At 38.8% G+C, this 20,679-nt stretch overlaps 1 protein-coding gene across 3 annotated transcripts in view; it reads right to left on the minus strand.

Moving 5' to 3' along the window:
- Positions 1–20,679, minus strand: part of PICALM (phosphatidylinositol binding clathrin assembly protein) — a 63,560-nt gene that overhangs the window by 7,641 nt on the left and 35,240 nt on the right. For 2 of the 3 annotated variants that reach the window (XM_010706174.3, XM_010706176.3), the window contains exons 9-18: positions 20,514–20,599; positions 19,199–19,322; positions 18,704–18,840; positions 15,645–15,745; positions 6,609–6,716; positions 5,620–5,751; positions 5,479–5,509; positions 4,414–4,513; positions 3,033–3,056; positions 881–940 (exon numbers count right to left, since the gene is read on the minus strand). In XM_010706174.3, the coding sequence (XP_010704476.1) occupies positions 881–940; positions 3,033–3,056; positions 4,414–4,513; positions 5,479–5,509; positions 5,620–5,751; positions 6,609–6,716; positions 15,645–15,745; positions 18,704–18,840; positions 19,199–19,322; positions 20,514–20,599 (903 nt within the window). The remainder of the gene's footprint in view (positions 1–880; positions 941–3,032; positions 3,057–4,413; positions 4,514–5,478; positions 5,510–5,619; positions 5,752–6,608; positions 6,717–15,644; positions 15,746–18,703; positions 18,841–19,198; positions 19,323–20,513; positions 20,600–20,679) is intronic. The other variant, XM_010706175.3, reaches the window with a different exon arrangement.

A 20,679-nucleotide genomic window follows, 5' to 3' on the forward strand; every position in this document is an offset into this window, starting at 1 on the left:
CTTCCCATCCTACCACTGTTACCTGGGAGCAGAGGCCAAACCCACCTCAACCCAACCTTCTTTAAGGAACTGCACAGAGCAGTAAGTTCTCCCCTGAGAGCCTCCTCTTCTCCAGACTGAACAACTCCAGTTCCCTCTGAGCCCAAGTGTGGAGCCCCCAGTACAAAAAAAGACAGGGAGCTGTTGAAGAGGGTCCAGAGGAGGGCCACGAAGATGATCAGGGGACTGGAGCACCTCCCCTACAAAGACAGGCTGAGGGAGCTGGGCTTGTTCAGCCTGAAGAAAAGAAGGCTGTGGGGTGACCTCATTGCAGCCTTTCAGTACCTAAAGGGAGCCTACAAACAGGATGGGAATCAACTCTTTGAAAGGGTAGATAACAGCAGAACAAGGGGAAATGGTTTTAAGTTGAAGAAGGGAAGATTTAGGTTGGATGTCAGGGGGAAATTGTTCACAAATGAGCAGTGAGGTGCTGGAACAGCTGCCCAGAGAGGTTGTGGATGCCCCGTCCCTGGAGGTGTTCAAGGCCAGACTGGATGGGGCCCTGGGCAGCCTGGTCTGGTATTAAATGTGGAGGTTGGTGGCCCTGCATGTGGCAGGGGGTTGGAGATTCATGATCCTTGAGGTCCCTTCCAACCCTGTGATTCTGTAAGACTTGTGCTCTAGACCCTTCACGGCTCCATCACCCTTCTCTGCACACCCTATAGGCCCTCAATGTCTTTCTTGCCCAGAAGGGCCCAAAACTGAACACAAGGTGTGGCTTCACCAGGAGGTAAAATTCAGCCTTTGGTGAAGTAGTTCCGAAAAAAAAAATCACTATTATCCAATGAGTGATCAAATCATACACAGCACCTGAATTTGGAGTTACAGAAGTGCTACTTACCATCCCATAGCCCATCATTCCTGTCGGCGTTGTGGCAGGATACGCCATTACAGGTGGTGCCTAGTGGGAAAAACAGAGGTGAGCTGTGAGCAGGGATTGGCTGCATACAGGTAATGCTGCAGCACTTTGCTTATTATGAAGATAGCAAGGGTGTGTAAACTTATTAGAATTTGCAGTCTTGTGTTAAAATGGACCCAAATTGTTTGAGATAAAATATCTAGGCTAAAGCTTCTAGATCATCTTGATGAATTTATAATCACGTATTTGGTTTTAACCTCTTTGAATACTGGCATCCTCTTGACTTTCTGTTTAGAGAACATTATATGATAGAGAGATTCTAGGAATATTCATTAAGCAGAATTCTTAGAATTCCATTAAGCGTATTTCAAAATGAGAAGCTGTGGTACACAAGGGATCTTAAAAGAGAGAATTTTTGAAGACTGAAAGGCCAAGTTACCATTGGTTTTGTAGACATTATAGGAATTCTCTTTTTAGTCAGGATGTACATGTTATGGGAATCTCCCTACCATGCTTCAGTATAAGCACAACTCTAACATCTATTGATTAGAATAGAAACTCAACTGATTTTTCTCATCTCTTCCTCTGTCTCAAATTAAGTCTAGATAACATGATAAACAATTAATTCTAAACCTACAATAGGATCATTTACTAATGCAAAGGCAGACAGAGCCCTCAAAACGATTTCTCTCTACTTAGAATACATGAGCTGTAACTCACGCTGTCTCTCCCTCATCTGCTTACTGCACTCAATTTGAATAGGTTAGAAATCCCCCTAATACCTTACAGGCACATTTGTACTATCCTCACCCCAAAGTAGCTTCCATGAAGATAGAGGCAGAATGCTGCCAGAGGAAACCTAGGACTGAGCTACATTTATATAAACAGCCTGGCACCATATACATGGAAAAAACAGCTGATAACTCTTAGGCAGTCTAAAGTACATGGAAGACAGTTCTTCATTACAAAACCAGTCTTTGTTTTACAGCTTCATCAGCCACTTTTGAAATGAGTATTAACTCTTATAAGGACAAAAATGTTTTTTTTTTTTCCATGCTATAAATTGTTTATTAGTATTTAGCTAACTTGCTGTTTTATCCATCCCACCTCCTTTTCTCTTAAGGAAAAGTCTGATTTTCCATTGTGATGGGGATTAACACAGAACAAGGCAGACAACACACACCTCCCAGTATGCACAGGAGATTATTAACACAGAAAAAAGGGAAGCGGTGAAATGTTCATAATTAAGATAAATTAAATGAATTTAAACAGATGAATTGTAACGTTAAGAACAGGACATCAGCAGAGCTGTTTCTGAGCTGAGTTCAAAAGTATCAGCTGCCTTTTTCATACGTGGTAGCCAGTGCCACTGGCATTTCAGTTGCCATCAGGACACGTCAAGAATATCTAGACTGCATATCCACACAGCCAGAATGGCTGCTCTGAAAGGCATTCTTGTTTTCTCAGGGTACTTTGGTTGTTCTTTCAAAGTTATTTAAACATATTGGCTACATAGATTTCTTTTGACTGCTCCAGTAATGGACCTACCACCTGCAATGAAAACAGAACTCAGGGAAAGACCAATATCACTGCTTACATCAACTCTTGGAAATGAAAGAGACTGCACTGCTCAGACAGCAAGCATTGGATGTTGCTTGCCCTTTGTAAACCGTCAGCACGGCCTTTCCTTCTTAACATGAGCATTAATTACATATTGGTCTCTCCCCTCTGAAAAACACTCAAGATCTACCACAAATGTGGATAAAGTGCCAAGTATAACAGAAGCCCGTGAGGTTTCATGCAGTTATTCAAACACAAACATCTTATCTTCATTCAAAATTCACCAAGTGCATTGAAGGCAGCACAGACACACACCCCAGCTCTCTGGCAGCAAATGGTACAGTTTAAAGCAAGGAAAAATAATCTTGGTATTTCCCATGCCATCATTCGAATCAAGAGCCTGCAGAACACCTATGAAGTTTGTGTATGCTAGGAAAAGCTCAATTTTTGGCACACCAAAGATTTTAAAATGAGAAATGTGTAAATAGCAAGAAGGTTATGAGATTCTGCAACAGCAGTGGTTAATATCAGCATGCCAGTTGATTGCAAAAAGGCTGTGGGTTGTTTCACTTACGTATTGTGGAAAATGCATGCCATTCTGTATTTCCCAGGGAGAACAATTACATAATGCAATAACACTGGATTAGAAGCAAATACTTACATAATGGAATATACACAGATAGCATTTTAGTTCACAAATACATTACATGTCTACCCCAACGCATTCTTGTAATTCAAGTCATTTACTGAGACAGGTACATCCATGATACTGTCCTTAGTATGTTCTTAATTGCTTTGCATAGTCCATTTATTTGGTATATGCCTTTTTCCAAAGACAAGGAAGTCTTCTTTTCAAAAGCATATTTATTTAGCAAGCAGCGGTAATTCCACAATAAATAGACCAGCACAGGAAGGCAAATTTTCCTCTAGATTATTTGTTTCTGGGTTTTTATGTTCACAGAACAGTTTCACAGGAAGAAAAGTGTCTCAGCAACTAAGAATAAAAGTTGTTAAATATAATGACTTATCACAAGAAGATGCATATACAAGACATGAGTTATTCAACAGATTAAAGCACACAGATAAACTCAAACCATCAATCACTAAAGGAAGCGAGAAATCAGTTTCTTCAATACCTACACACCTTGCAGTAAAGTCCACAAACATTTCTGTGTGACTCTGAGCTGGTAACACTGGTCACCACAGGGGTGAGGTGGTGGATCCAGAGAGACACTCTCTTTCCTAATCCGTAATGTTTGGTTATTGCACTGTGGATTCAACCTCCCCCAGTTGGTTACAGAGTCAGATGCACTTAATCCTCAGGGACTTCTTGTTACCTGCTCTGTCAGTGTACAGTTCTTCAAGTCACTGGTGGAAGGGTGAACAGGATCCACATGCAAAACTGGTCCATTACCACATGAGACTTACCCATATATATCTTCTATTATTTTGGACATATTAGTTTAGAACTCTCACCTGACAGGCTACCCAAAATTCTAGCCAATACTACATGCTACAATGGGCATTATAAATTAGAAGTACCTGACGATTAATCTCAGCCCATTCTCACCCCCAGAACAGCTTAAGTGTTGTAATAGTAAACACACTTGACACATTGACACACCTAAAGAACAGCTGTCAGACTTGTTCTTAACTAGACTATCAAGTACCCCCAATACATCAGTCCATGGTTTCATGTTAATTCACTGAAACATGAATCCAGCTACCTTGCCATGACACACTGCTCAAGTAGCACCAAAGTTTATGCGAAACTTGCACATCTCACTGCAAACTAATTTACTAGAACTGCACAGCTGAGAAAAACAAATCCAAGCAGCACACATCTCAAACTGATCACTATTTCAATTTTCTACTGCCTCTTTTCTGCAGCTGTCACTTCCAAATTTGTCAGTTTTCAGTCTGTACACAGAACACGATATTTTAAAGTGACTTACCAGCGTTGGAGCATTCCATGCAGTTGTAGGTGCAATCTTGGGTTGCCAGTTGGAACCACCTGTTAGTTTCTTTTCACTTGGTTGAGTCCAATTTACATCGCTTCAAATAAATTTGTAAAAGAATTGTTAGAAAGTAATCGATTTGCGTTTACAAAACATGAACAACGTTTCCTCTTTGAAACTTTCATTTCCCAACGCTCATTCAGCGAATGAGTTGAAGAAAGGTCTGAGGGTAAGGTAACACACAGAGGGTGGTGACGCACTGGAGCAGGTTATCCAAGGAGGTGTGGATGCCCCATCCATGGAGGCATTCAAAGCCAGGCTGGATGTGGTTCTGGGCAGCCTGGTCTGCTGGTTGGCGACCCTGCACGTAGCAGGGGGGTTAGAACTGGATGATCATTGTGGTCCTTTTCCACCCAGGCCATTCTATGATTCTATGTCCAGGGAAAGCCACCTTAGCTTGATTCAAGCTCAGATTCTCTGGTATGGCTTAGCCTAGCTTACTTTACTGAAGTCAAAGTAGTTTAGTTAGGAACAACTATACACTAGATTTCTGCTAGAGTGACTGCAGAATTGGCAATAGACTGCCCCAGTAAGCATGAAATTTGCTGATCACATTCTCAACTTCGCTGCTAGAACAGATGCCTGCTTTTCTAGAACAGGCCCTGCTTCAAAACTCACTTCTCTAAAGGTCAAGCAGAAGCCTGAGGTTTGTGGTCTCACATACTGTAGTTCTGCATGCACTTGGATCACATGAAGCATTTACAATGCGTGATACGATCACTACAACCTAAAGAAATAATCTGAACTCATTTCCTAGAAATACAGACAACCTGAAAGAACTCAGATAAAGGACGGCATCTTGCCACTGTTGTTACTCCTCAACCTACAGTATTTCAAGCATCTCTTAATTTGTTACATCCCATGTGATGAGAATCAAAGCACCACCCCAAACATGCTCTGAAGGGTAACATGATGATGCTCTGGACAAGTTTGAATCTGTGCTTTCATCATAACATTTTACCACCAAGAGGACAAGCTCAATTTTTGATTAGGCATACTCACTTTTTAGTAGTTCCATTTCCAATGCCCAAATCTGTCACAAAGTAGAAAAAGACACTGTTGAAATACTATTCACTTCAGAATTAAAGTGTTTTATATAATACTTAAGAATTAAGTATTTTATGTAAGTTGTTCAATACTTACTGCCTACAAGATTGGCTAAAGATGAATCCAGATCATCTGACACTAACTTGTTAGGTGGTACTTTGGCAACTGGAAGACTCTGGTTCTGGGAGGCCACTGTTGGTTTTAGGAGACCGCCTAATTCATCAAAGCCTTGAAATGATAAAGAAACCGATTTGAATCCTAGGCTTTCCATGAACTTTGTGATATTTAGTTAATTAGACAGCTAGCCCAACACAAAGGCTAAAACAAAATTTAACCTAGCAACACTACAATGAACACAAAAGATAAAACCACTATGCCTTTGGATATAGGAGATACTACAGAAAAAGGAGATTTTATTCTACTCATTTAACCTATGTGACATCTATTTTATATAAAACAAATCCACAACCACCACAAAACATGAAAGAGCAAAATTAAGCATATCTAAATGATTTCAGTTGTATCAAAAAGTGTTTGCTTTTAACACTTTACTGGTTTGGCCAAAGCCAATCCAACATCTGAAGTTAAATGTCAGAAGGCCAGAATATTTACTTCCCCAATTCTCAGAAAAGGGTTCTCAGTATGATTACAATCCAAATTAATACCATATTTTTTGATGGTTCACCCTTATGTGATCATTTCCTGAAATGAATCTCTGCATCAAAAAGCAACACATAGGCAACTGAGTGTGTTAATAATGTTTTGCATCATTGAATAAAATTAGGAAGCAACTTTAACTCTACTTATTGCTGCAGTACACAATTCAGTTGATAACGCTTAAAAATGAATAACGCTGTTCACAGTGTGAAGTTCCAATGCAGAAAAGATTTAAGGAATTAAATGTTTCTTCAGAATACATACAGAAATAATGAAGCAGCCTTTCCTTACACAGTATGAAAAAGATAGATGAAGAATGCTGCTATTGATCCTTTAAAGTCTGCTTTCTTTTGTCAACTGGAACATTGTCATATGATTAAACCACAGACTACGAGGACATGTGTCATCTATTTTGGTAGATGTCTTACCACCAGAATCTAGGACAACATTAGAAGATTTGTTTCCAAACACAGACTCAAAGTCAACATTAAGGCCAGCTGATGGCTGTGGTTGAGAAACAGGGGACGGAGTGAACCCTGCATGGAAAAAAAATAAAGCAGTTGAATACTTGCGTGAAGTTTTCTTCATTAATTTGCCTTCTTTATGGAAAAAAACAACATATATGTAGATTATTTCAGTACTAAGGAATGATTAGGAAGACCTCAAGAGATCAGATTACACTCCAACATGGAGAATTTTCATAGGAAGAGAGTTGGAATTTGAACTCCTCCCAAGAAAAAAGCTTCTGTCTCAAAAGAACGCCAACAGACCACAGAAGATCCTCCTCCATTGCTAAATCTGACACTATTCGTACCATCCCTGTCTTTAAGTACTTACAATTTTTTAAGGAAAAATTATTGTGCTTTTGCAGGAAATGCAGAATCTGTTTCAAAATTACTTGCCTCCGCCTTTCCACTAGCTGAGCTGCTCTCAGATACAGCTAGAGCAAAATCCACACTACCCCAGCATGCCTATCATGCTTTCAATTACACATTCCTAATACTAACATTTTAAAACAGTTATTTTTGAGCACAAATTAATTACTTCACGTGTTTCCTGCTATGTATCTATAAAGCAAATATGATCTTTATTAAGTGTTCTCCAGATGCTTTTTTTCCTCTTCACGCTGAGACCTTACTGCACTGCAGAGCACGGTGAGTTTTAAGCAATACTAAATAAAGTTGATGGCTCAGATACGAAAGCTCATGTTTTCTGGTGTTACATACAGAGCACCACACACAAGTCTGTGCAGATGTATGCATCTACATCTCAAGTCATGCAATTATAGAAATGATTATTCCTATGTAAGTAAGAAAAAAAAACCAAAGAATGCTTGAAGTGTTGAAAATTAGCTTTTCTAATTTTGAACAAATTTTAATGATATGGAAAAACAGAAGAAAGGGTCGCATACTTCAATAATAAAACACCTCAGTGACCTGCCCAATAGTCAGATCACATTTAGCATGCTGACACAGCTCATTTCGGTCTTCATGTTTTCCTAAAACAAGTGAGATTTCACCTAACACTTAATGATCACATGGTGCAATCCTTGTACTCAAACTTCACAGAAGAGCTGATTTGGATCACCTTTCCTATTTGTCTTAAAGGAAGACGAAAGTTTCAAGTCAAAAGCATCCACCAAGAAAATACATTTTTTCCATTAAGCACAAATCAAATAAGAACTTGGAACAGCATACAAAGACATGAGGGAAGCAGTAATGTGGGAAAAGATAGGGAAGTGAATAAACAACAAAACAAAATGAGTATCTTTGTGACAAGTACAGCATCAGGTTGTAACAAGCCATTTCAGAGACTCTGAACTGCATATCAGAATTCCTGTGATAGGATGTCCTGCAAATCATGCCCATAGCAATACATCTGACAGTGTAACTCATATTGTTCTTTAAAAAAATGGGCTTAAGTGGTACAAGCTATGATAACCTTCCAAACTCTCATATTCTCAGATGTTTCGAGCAATACGAAGCTAAGCGAGATAAACCAGAAGACAAAACATTACTTGGTACTTTTTGAATTGGGCTCAGTGAAAAGATCAAATCATTCTCCTGGTATGACTCTAGCTGGTTATTTTTAGTGTTTTTAAACAAAACATAACTTCATAGTGTTTAAGAATCAACTTTTCCACAAACATGAATTGAAGGTATTGCTAAGCCTTGCGTAGCAGCAGTGTTAACAGTTCTTCCCCCTCCTGGTTTAGACTATTATCTGTCACAGCCAGAAGCCCACCTAACTGCTGGCAAGGCGTTACAGAAATAGCATCAATACAAGTTACTGTGCAGACATTACCTTGCTGCACAAATGATTAGACAGATGTAATGCAGAGGATACCATCTGTATGTTGTGAACCTCTGTTCTCAGAACATCCCAATCCCTGTGTCTCACAAGCAGTGAAGGTGATTAATGCAGCAACACGTACAGAAGGAATCCTGAAATGGGGAGATACTCATTTCTCAGACTAAAGCCTTGTTTAAGCACAAACCAGAAAAAGATGAGCTACCTGTGACAGCACATCTAGCATAAGCACTGCTACAGAAATCAAAGTTGGAGCCAATGTAAGTAAGGCACTTCTGTAGCCAATAATAGACCTAGTAATTCCAGGCACACGACACATTCAAACTTGGGTGTTTGAGGTGAGGCTCCATCCTGTTACCTACCTCCAAAGAGACCAGCTACAGAAGAAGGCTCATTGCGGAAATGAGAAGCACTAGGGTAAGCTTGAGGACCACAAAAAGAGTCTGATAAGGCATGTCACACAAAAGAGAAAGCCAGGAAAGGAGAAGGGAGAGTTACAGAAAGAGAACCAAGATACACTCTATTTGCTATTCAAATACTTAATGTCAGTCTATAAATCCACATATATTCTAACAACACAGAAACAACAGAACAAAATTAATACAGGTAAGACATACAAGAAACGAGTTTGTATCATCTATAACACTACAGGGAAAAAAAACACTTTCAACATTACAGCTAAGATAAACACTTTTTTCTTTCTTTTTTTTTTTTTTTCCAGTAAATGCCATGTTTTACACCCTTCGAAAAAAGTGTAAAAGTTTCAAGGCATTTTTCTTATACCTGAAGAATAATGATACAGCCCAACAGTGGATTCATATTTGGTTGCCACAAAGGGATTTAGTTCAGTGAATGGATTGTAATGATCTAAAGAATCAGAAAGAGTTATTTTAAATCCGTATTCACATTATCACAGCACCTAGTTTGTGCTATTGTTAGAGCTGCATCTACTTTTATAGGACAGTATGTCAGGAAGTCACACACTGCTTCTAGACAGAACTTCATAAGAGTGAGATGTTGGAATGGGAGGGCAATGTAACAACGCCATCCATCCTCAGCAGGTCAGGGTTGGGCTGTGAATGATGAATGCCCCACAAACCCACCCAGCTGTGCATTCACAGCCCTGCACTGCCACAGCTTTCTGTAGGACTGCAGAACAAACCACAGCCAGGAAGCTGCTCTGACTGAATGATAACTCTACTTCATTTCAAACGGTCATTCTGCATTTGCCTGCAGCCATACCAGTTTATTAGAAACATGGGGAAAAGCGATCAGAAACAGACCAAGTCATCACACCATAGTTACAACTCAGTATTTGCAAACTACTGCCTCAACCAACTAAACATCAGTGAGAATTCCAGAGAGAAGTCTCACAACAGGAGTTCTGCTCTGGAGACTCTTGCTTCTCCTTTCCCCACTAAGACAAGCTCATCAAAATACTGGTGGCATCTCCAAAGAGATCCTTTGTCTTATCCTTGTTAAGAAACAGAGCTATCAAATCTCTTTCTTATAAGACAGTCTGGATTCTTCTGAGATCAGTTCTAGTGAGGTTCAACCTGAGAAAGAAAGCCCTTTTGGTGCAGTGAGGCTGTCTTCAAACCAAGTAGTCTAAGAACAGAACTGACACATCATTAACTGATATTTTTTTTTTTTTATCCTCAGAAAGCTAAAATACTGACAAGCAATCCAATTACTAGGTACTTGCACCAACAGACATGTGACAGGGATTTCTGGTATGACAGCACATTGAATCACCTCCAAACTAAGTTTTAACGGTTTCTAAGTGATGACTTCTTAGTTAATTGCCTAGTAAGTAGAGATGAATAGAATATGCATCAAAATGTCCATGGCTTTATCAGTTCTGCATGTCAACAAAGTTGCAGAAAACATCCCCTGCGTAAGAAAATCACAGTGAGCTCCAACATTCAAAAAACACTTCAGCCTGAGGAACAGAAAATTAATTCTCAGACACATACAGTATTTTACCTTAAAACTCCCAAGTGTAAGAGCCTGTGTTGAAACAAACTCAAACAGCTGCTTTAACTGTAACTAAGTTCCATCATCAGCAAGAATACCATGACAGTTAATATCAAGGAAGGATATTAACACTATTTTTATGACACAACTACTAAATCAACTTCTAATGTAGCACAAAACAACATCCATTACTCTCTTTTTGGTTTCTCAAAAGCCCCCAAATATATTTTAGAAACCAAAATAATAAAATGTTTGGAAATAGGTAATTAATTTAAAACGGTACTTTACCAACAAACATTTCATGTGTGGGTGTCCTACTGGTGAAAGTAGAAACATCAGAAGACACAGACAGATGAGCAGCATCATTAGTTTTTGTAAGGAAAGGATTTAGGTTTGGAATGGCATCATCAACATTATCAACAGTAGCAGAAAAAGGATCTGTCCAATTTCAGAAAGCAAGAGAAAGAAAAGGGAGATGGGTTTAGTTGTATGTTACTTCCTAGGTATAGAAGAGTAAGAAGAGTTAGAAGAGTTGAGAAGAGTCCAAGTAGTATTGTTTTACCCCGATAGGTCATCATTGGGATGACCTATCTATTTCATTTTTAAGTTGACCAGAACTATCCATATATTCTCTGCCCAAGGAAAAGTGTATTAGCTACCCTTTTGTTCTTAAAATAAATTAGTACTATCTTGGTCTTATACAACATGCTTCTTTTATATTAAGTCTAATACAGAAAGTTAGTATGCTACTTTAAATACAAGCAGTTTTTGCTCTACTCAGTCTTATCTCCCAATACTTGCAACAAATTCACTGAAGCAGTGACTGCCTCCTACCATAGGAAAACACCAGACGGTAAGTAATGACTCAACGCAACTCCAGTCTACAAATGGCTTTAAAAAAGTATGCAAAGAAAACCACCAGCTGCAATCCCAAAACAAACAAAGCTGCTAACTTTTTCTTCTCCATCTACTGATCTCGGAACTTGATGCTTTTTGTGTTCCTCAGCATCATGAAATTCTCAAGAGCTGGAAACGTATCGAGGCACAGAAGCATACTCCTTATTACCAAACTTGTGGACATGCCATTGGCCATGAACAAGACAAGTGCTCTGCTTCATAGAACTATTAATGTTGGAAAAGAGCACTAAGATCATCCAGTCCAACTGTGGAGTCATCACCACCATGCTCACTGACTTGCATCCCTCAGTGCTACATGTACACAGTCCAACACCTCCAGTGAACCCATCACCTCGAGCAGCCGGTTCGGAGAATAAACCTTTCCTAATATCCAACCTGAGCCTTCCCCATGCAACTCAAGGCAGTTACCTCTCACCCTATCATTAGATATGTAAGAGGCCAAGCCCACCTCACTGTAACCTCCTTTCTGAGAGTTGTGGAGAGCGATGAGGTCTCCCTTATTCTCCAGCCCTGTTTTATCACACTGCCTAGAACCACAGCTTACTGTTCTAGACAAAATCATATACGGAAATGTCAGAGTAATACTTGTAAGAGAGATTTGAGTGCCTCACAGTTTTGGCACTTAACTTTTAAACCAGGTTGGCTCACTGATCATCCACAACTAGTAAATACTACTGAGACATAACCAGAACTTTCAAACTGCCTCTGCCTGAATCTGATCTCCTGATTCTTAGCTATAAATCCTATACAGTTTGATAACATGTAGCTGTCAGTCATATGCAAATCCTAAAGAAAATGAAGTCCTAAAATCATAAATGCATTATTCTTCACAGACTTAATGCATTTTCATTTTCAGCAACATTTGGTTTCTTCCACAGACTGCCTGGCTATATCACAAGTACCTTACCAGGCATTATTATTATTTTATTTTAATTATGCAGTTATCAAAATCAGAGTAACCTACAGTGAGTAGAGAATAAGCACCCTAAATAATGTTCCATTTGTAATAAACAGCAGCAATACAAAATCTACTAGCTTTTGTATGCCTTAGGCAATAACACCAAACATACTTGTGGACATGTCAAACAGCCAGGCACCTGAAATGAGTCCCTGCCTGCAGGTATGTACCCTCTGTCTATTATGAATGCTATTTCAGAATGCACAGAACAAACTGATCTGACAATAAAACACAGCACATTATCCTTTAATCAACTCCTGCTTGCTTGCTGTTGCTGCTTCACATTCTTCTCATTCTATTGGTTCTTCTTAAAAATTGGAAAAAATCCAATCAGGCAGGATAAACTGATTTTTTTCCACACTGATACATCTGTTCTGCTTCTCAAGTTCTGATCACTGGCAAACAGCTGATCAAACAGCTGGGATGGTCCTCAAACCATCTCAGTAAACAGCTCTTATAAAAGCTTCCTTTATTCTTCTTAGCCTTTTTGTTTGTTTTCCACATTATTTTCCTATATTTGTTTGAAACTACTGTCCACTGGAATTATTTAAACACACACAAAACAGGGTAGGTATTAATTACTACCCTCTGTTCCCAAATGTCAACAGTTGCATGTTGCTTTGTGTTTTGACTAGTAAACAAATTGAATGAAACTTGAGAGAATTTTCTCAGAAATGTCATCTTCTCTCTAACTCTTTTTGCTGGTCTGTCTCACCCCAGTTCTAAACCAGTGTGTTTAAATCTGAAAATCTGCCAATGCCTGTGACAGAGGTAACTGAGAATTAACTGGTTTGGGTAATTCACATCATTAAAAAAAACTGAATATTCAATTGCTGTCTCTCCTGACAGTGACACTTAACTAAAGCCTTGTTTCATCTCTGAATACACCTGGTGTCTGCTTGTGTCAGTGAAATCACTGCACCTTCGGGTTATTTTAAGGCATTAGTAATTCAGGTGCATTCAAAAAAGTAATTGGAATTTTGCAGACTTCTACCTTCCATCTATCCAGCTAGTAGCAATTGATCTGAGAGAGAAGAAAGACTAAGATTTTTCCTGTGGCATCCCTTACAGTTTAGAGAAAAGAAACAAAAAATATGCAGTAACAGAACCCACTCTCTAGGAATTTTTAACCTCATTAGCTTTTCTGCCAGATAGCAGTGGAAGGCAGCAACCCAAATAAAATGTGTTTGTAACACAGTTGGTCCTTGTATTACATACCTAAAAGGTGCTGAATAAATCTCATAAGCAGTGATTCTTGTCCACTGCAAGTCACTTTGTACCTGATTTGATACTCTTCTCAAAGTCACTGAATACACCAAATACAAACATCATCATGTCATAAAATTACCTAAAGGAGGGATGCTGTGCAGTGGTTAGAGCACAGGACTGGAAATAGCTCAGGTTCCATTCTTGGCTCTGCCACTGACTTGCCGCATGACTTCATGCAAGTCAGTTAACTGCTCAGATTTCCCCATCTGTAAAATGTGGAAAGCACTTCTTATCTACCTCACTTATGTGAAGTGAGCGTTCATGTCTGCAAAGCTCCACAGATTTGTTTTTTTAATGAAAGTTAATAAGAAAGTGTGATCCCAGAATTTTAACCTACAGCTTCAGCAGACAGCCTGAAATCTTCATAGTTAAAGGAGTTAATCTTAGAAGTATTTGGAAACACGTCATGAGGAAGCAGATACACCAGTGATTATTACTGAAGACTCTTACCAGAAATAACACACAACACTGAACAAACACAAGGACCTCCAGGCTCAATTTCAGGTTCTTAATACAAAAAAGTGGTAAAAATTAAAACCATTGGATTGTGATACGACCTTCATGTGGACGATAACCTCCCCTTCCATCTCTCACCCATGAGATAATTAGATAAATAGAACAAGCTGGAACAGAAGATATTCCCGAAAGCAAACAAGATGAGCCAAAACATTTTCAGTGTCTGAATTCTAAGCCTAACAGGCATAAAAATTTGTATGCATAACTTGATATGCTCCCCATTGCATCTTTATCCAAAGATGCTCTGCTCAGCAAAATGAAAGGACAAGTCAATTTTTTCTTTTTCCTGGAAGGTACGGCATACATTACTATTGCTTCCATCAACCAGAGTTGTTATTTCCCTATAAACCAGTAGGAGAAGATACACAGGACACCAAGTACACATCAGAAGTAAACAGGAAAGAAGAAAACATACACTGTGTGTCACGAAGTTCACTTAGATATCTGGAAAGACTTAAAAAAAAAAAAGCTCATAAAGGAAAATGAAATTGCAGAACAGCATTATTATCTCTATTACTTCTATTATCTCTAGAGGTCTCTTCCAACCCCTACAATTCTGTGATTCTGTGATTATTCCAATGCTTATGAAGCTTTCTGAAGCAGCAACTCCCATTTTTCAGCAACATTAAGCAGTTATTATGCAACTATTTCCAGATAAGACAGTAAAATTTGAAACTAAGCATCATTTATGAAGAAGAAAGCTTTATGCAAGGTTTTTAAATTTTCATTCAGTATAACCAACAGTGCGAGCAACCAGTACCTGTTACCTATACCAGAAGTATTCTGGAACACTGCAAAGCAGAAGAGAGATGAATGCAACTGCTCTAACTAATTTACAATAGCATTCATGACTTCAGAGACTCTTGCCTTGCCTCCCTGATTTAAGGGCATGCTCGTATCAGTAAAGACCATCTAACAGTTCATTCCTCACATCTTCAGCCACGGTTTCTTTTTGTAGTTAAATACAAAATTCCCTGCTGTATTTCAGAGGTGCTTGTTTTGTTTTTGAAACCTGGATCTGGATTGCCATGCTTTCTATATACATTTGTTTCAATTGTTTCTTTTCAGGTCTCATCCAAATTCTCACCTATTATAACCGAAAATTTTACAAAAATTAATTTAACTTCACAGTCTACATAAAATAGTGATTTGAGAAATTCCATATTCAGAATCAGAATGCAGTAGAGTTCAGTATCTGACAGACATCTTCACACAAATGAATTCTCACAGCTAATTTCCTTAGCTTGCTATACGGTCCTTGAAGGCAGCAGTTATGAGGATGACTTTGCTGGTCAATGACTAAAGGAACATCTCAAATTAAGATTGTCTGCAATAACCACATGCTTCTGTATTTTAATCTGTACTCTGATCTGACTTGTTCCCTATTCCTCTACCCTATCCTTAACTTGTCTCTGCAACTTCACAACTTTTTGTGGAACAAACACCTCATAGACTGGTCACACATTTCACAGCAATACAGGCACAGTAACCGAAAACTTTAAGTCCGAATTCTTACCTCCCCAGGTACTTCCTACTTGTGGAGCAGCAGATATTGGATGTACAGAAGGATGAAAAGTTGGCTGCAAATCAAGCAGATCATTTGGCAGCTTTGAAGTGCTACAAAGACAAATCAATACAAGTGTTTGAACTGCATCACGGTTCTCAAAGCAAGGCAAATGCTAGCAGCTGTCAACAATAAAGAGAGCTTTGTAACAAATTAGAAGTTATAAAAGTTGATGCAACTAAACCAAAATAATGAAATTTGCTGAATTTCACATTATGTTTTACAAGAAAGGGTAAATGCAGAAAGCTCTGTTATACCAAATGACTGATAAATCAAGCTGTCTAAAACACGACCATCTTCCTCGTAGTCTAACAGGGTTAAAACATATCAAGATCAAATGATCTGCAGCAGCTTTTAGAGTAACCTCATGAAGCTCTATGCACTGTGGAACTCACTTTATTGGGTTACAGCATCAAAATGTTACATCTGAACATAACAAGACCTGTCCACTATCAGATGTTCAGAAACAAAAAACTGGCTTACACTTGTGAGCTATTAAAGACCTCTGGGGAAAACAAAACACTAGAACTCTTGAAGCACTTGGCCAACTGCTGAAGCAAAATCAGCTGCAAATTAAAACTAGTTCACACATACCTACTGGTCTACTCACAACTAAACTGAGATCCAGAAACATATGAAGATTAAGAGTGAAGTCTTAAATACAGCTGTTACAATGACTTCAAGAGTAACAGGGATGATAAAACATCGTCTAGCAAAGAGTTCATTTCATACTTCAAATTTCTGTTGTTAAATAAATAAAACTGAAGCATTGGTGTTCACCAAGAACTTTCCAGCACACGAAATAAACCAAGATTGGCACATATGGCTATGGACAGATGCTGAAGGATCAGGGCACCCAAGGATTGTTTGAAAACAGACTGGCACAGAGATTAAAGACTAGAAGAGACACTCTAGATTTCTGCCTATCTTCTTGCTGACTCAACTGATTGTGCTATTCAGTTTATTATTTCATTCCAGTAGAGATCAAGAAATCATATTTTGCTACACTGCCCCTATTAAGAAGTAGCTCTGTTCAGCACAGCCTTGTAACACGAAGAGTCAAAACAATTTTCAAGTAAAGATTGCTCAAGTTAACGATAAGGATTAATCAGAGGCATCCCATCCAGTAGCAAGCAACTGAACTTGCAATCCAACAAATCCACTTCGTTTACAGCTTCTGCTGTACAATCTGTTCTTTGCTCATTGCAGTAATACTGCCAGCAACTGAATTTAAACAAAGACAAACTAGCATTTGTTCTTCAAAAGAAAATGCTCTTGTCTCCAGCATGAAGCATTTCTAGCCATTTGAAGAAGCTTTAATCAAATGTTTTTGTTTCAGACCTTGTAAGAAGGAAGATCAGGCATTCAAAGTTTCTAGTTCAATGCATACTGCTACTTCAAATATTTCAGTCTCTAAGCTATTTAAACAAATTTCAAAGAAGCTTTTCAATTATCAACACTGACAGATTCTCTAACTCCTTACACATGATTCAGCTATTTTCTTCATAAAAGATGTAAAGTAACTTCCTACAATAGTTTTTTTTATTGGGAAGGATGGCTGTACAAGTACTAACTGCTTTTAAACAACAGCAAGAAATAAAAAGGGATAAGTAGATTCTTGCACAATTCTAAAGGAAATAAATAATCCGTCTTTAGGTTTACGATCCATGAGTCAGCAGTGTGTGATTGCAGTCCCAAAGGCCAACCTGCTGGGTTGCATCAAAAGAAGGGTGGCCAGAAGGATGAGGGAGGTGACTGGCCTCCCTGCTCCACTCTCATGAGGACCCATCTGGAGTACTGGATCCAGATCTAGGGCTGCCAGTGCAAGAAAGATGTGGAGCTGCTAAATAAAGTCCAGAGGGCCACAGAAATATCAGAGGGCTGGAGCACCTCTCTTGTAAAGAAAGGCTGAGGGACCTGGATTTGTTCAGGCTGGAGGAAAGAATGTTCCAGGAAAGCCTCGTTGTGGCCTTCCAGTACCTGAAGGGAGCTTAAAAACAGGGAGGAAACAGCCTGTTTAAGTGGTCCCATAATGACAGGACAAGGGGAATGTTTTAAACTAAAATAGGGGAGACAGATTAGTTTAGGAAAAAAATTTCATAGAGAGGGTGGCATGGCATTGGTACAAGTTGCCCAAAGAAGAAACTGGACGTGCTGGAGGTGTTCAAGGCCAGGTGAGATGGAGTCCTGGTGGGTGGCAACCCCGCCCATAGCAGCACGGGATTGGAGCTGGATAGTCTTAAGACTTCTTTCAATCCAAGGCATTTTATGATTCTATGATCAAATCCAAAGCAAAATATGCCTTTGGTGAGCTATTTTCTTCTCTTGTACTCATGGAAGTACTGGAAGCACTGCGCTCTCTGCTACCATCTTATTTGACAAGTATTTATAGAATGAAGCTCACACCTTTATGCGTACTGTTCCTGCTAGTCTATAATCAGGATTAGTGTGCAGTAAATTCTCTTACACTGTCTCCGCAAGTTCTTGCAGACAGATGTTCCAGATACAACTCAAGACTGCAGAACCTGCTTCTTTTCCTTCCAACCCTGTTTTCAGGCTATCCTTCTACTGAAAGGCTAGCAGACTATTTGTTACCACTCAACTTTCAAATATCTAGAAATCCAACATCAAGTTCTGCAATATTAAGACCTCCCATACTGAATTATTTGACTTTTCATGAATGAACCTGTAAGGTTCTTCAGGGGCACGGCATGTGCATTTTTACAGTTCCAGCTGCCTGGCTAGCCTATCAACAGCTACAAGGTCTGTAAGCATTTCATTAGAAACTATTCTGCAAATAGAAGATGAAGACAGACTTATTACACTGCTTTTTTTGCCCCCTCCCAACAGCAACAGGTTATTTTCCTACCCACTTCACACAGAACATTTCTTTTCACATCCCTAATGAACTCCACACCCAAACAACCTCCTCCAATGTACCCTCTGCAGAAATTGAGATGATACTCTGGTTGCACCCCAACTCACAGTGAAGCAACAGTACTGAGACATACCTGTTTGAAGAGCTAGGAGTAGAAAAAATATCAATGGCTGGTGTAGTCATTATGCTTCCTGCTGCTGTTGACACAGGAGAAGCTGCAGTTGTTAAAGAGGTATGAGGTTTCTTTGCAAGTTCTTTTAGACGTTGCTCCTGTTGGAAAAGTGAGCTGGCATAAGAAATCCAGAAACATTTGTGTATATCAGTTTGGAGGCAAGTAAAACAAAACTTAAATATTTATTTTTAATTATTTCACACGGTAAAGTATCTGTTTGTTAAACAAGATAATTACTGGAGACACTGCTGCCACAAATCCTTCAGAAACATTACTTCACAAACCCTTCACAAGTTGCGTGGTATATGTATGTATGATTTTACCTCCACAGCACTTTGACAGTAGCACATATTCAGTATAACTTTGGCTTCTTGCTCTGCTCCTACAAGAGCCTTAATAAAACTATCAATAAGAGCACAGAAAAAGTGTTTTGAGTTAAAAATTTCTGATGCCTACCTTTAAAGCTTTCAAGCGAGCCTGTTCTTCCTCTAATGCAGCTTGTTTTTCCCTTTCATCAACTTTTGTGAGAGACAGGCCAGTGCTTGCAAGGGAAGAAACTGCATTGGAAAGGGTGGTAGCCCTGAAGTAATTGGACGAGAGTAAATCAGGCTGTTAATAGGTGACACGTGATAGGAACATGTGAAGAACACTTTGCCTGTATCCACCCTCCTGCTGAGTTTCCTTTTGAATTCTTTAAGGGACTGGTTATGTCACCATACAACACAAAGTGATGAGTTTCCCTCAGATGCGCTACATGAAGCACAAAACAAAAATACCACAAAGAGATATCATTCACTCCTGTATGCTGAGCTTTGGGTTTCAATCTCTTAAGTTTCCCCTTCGAACTCCATCACAGAAATTGATGCCTGAAGCTTTTATCTTAGGCTAACAAGAAAAGAGTAAACTTGCATTGTGTTGATACACAAGAATTTCTGACAACGTAGACCCAAATTCAAACTGTTGACCAACTTAACAGATTTAGTTAAGAAATTGTCAATGCAACCTATATCACAAAGACATCCATCATCAAACTTAAGAATGTGCAAAAAAGATTAATTCAAATACTTCACTTCTAAAATACAGTAACCTCACCAATGCCAGTGCTGAAGAACATGTAAAATATTACTCTATTATTGTCTGGGCATGCAATAAAGAAATGCTATCTAATTTCGCGTGACTTCTCCCTTCATCCCCCAGTACTAAGCTTCTTTTATTTAAACATAATGAAGTTATTTGCCTAAAGGATTTCTCTAGATTGTACTCGAGTTTTAGCAAGCGTTTGCGAACCAGTGAATGCCTTAATCTCCAATTACTTTAAGCAACCATTTTTAATTTAAGGACTTCTGGAAACATTTTCTTGCTTCTGACAAAGGATTACAATTGAGATGTAAGAGTCTAAGGACATTCACAGATAAATGCTGCTTATCTTACAGAAGTCTAATTATTAACAGAAAATAAAGATTTATGGGCAGTAAATTAAAAAAACTGCTTCTCTTCAGAAGTTCAAGATTAGATGTGAGAAGTTGAACTACTGGATGAGGGATTCTACAGCAAATCTTTGCAGCTCTTCAGATTCTATTTCTGTTGATCTGGAAGAAATTGTCTGAAGTACTCAGCAAGACATGTAACTCCCTCTTCTATTGTTACAAATGCAGCCTTCACTTCAACAAAACCTACGCAAACTTTATTTTTATAATCTAATCTCAAAATAATGAATTTAACATTGGCTTCAAGGTGTTTTTTTAACTGTATAGGATAAGAACATAAGCACCTGCTTGCAGCTGTAGAATCTTTGATTTTCTTTCCTTCTAGAGAAGCTAAGTGTTGCTCCAAAGCATCAAGAAGGCTACTTGGTGCCTATGAAAAGGGAAAAGACAGGAAAAAAACTCTAAGGTAAAGCATGTCAGTAGTTAAGACTTACAGAGAATACAATTGTA

This window comes from Meleagris gallopavo, chromosome 1, assembly GCF_000146605.3.
Source record: "Meleagris gallopavo isolate NT-WF06-2002-E0010 breed Aviagen turkey brand Nicholas breeding stock chromosome 1, Turkey_5.1, whole genome shotgun sequence".
NCBI classification, from domain to species: Eukaryota; Metazoa; Chordata; class Aves; order Galliformes; family Phasianidae; genus Meleagris; species Meleagris gallopavo.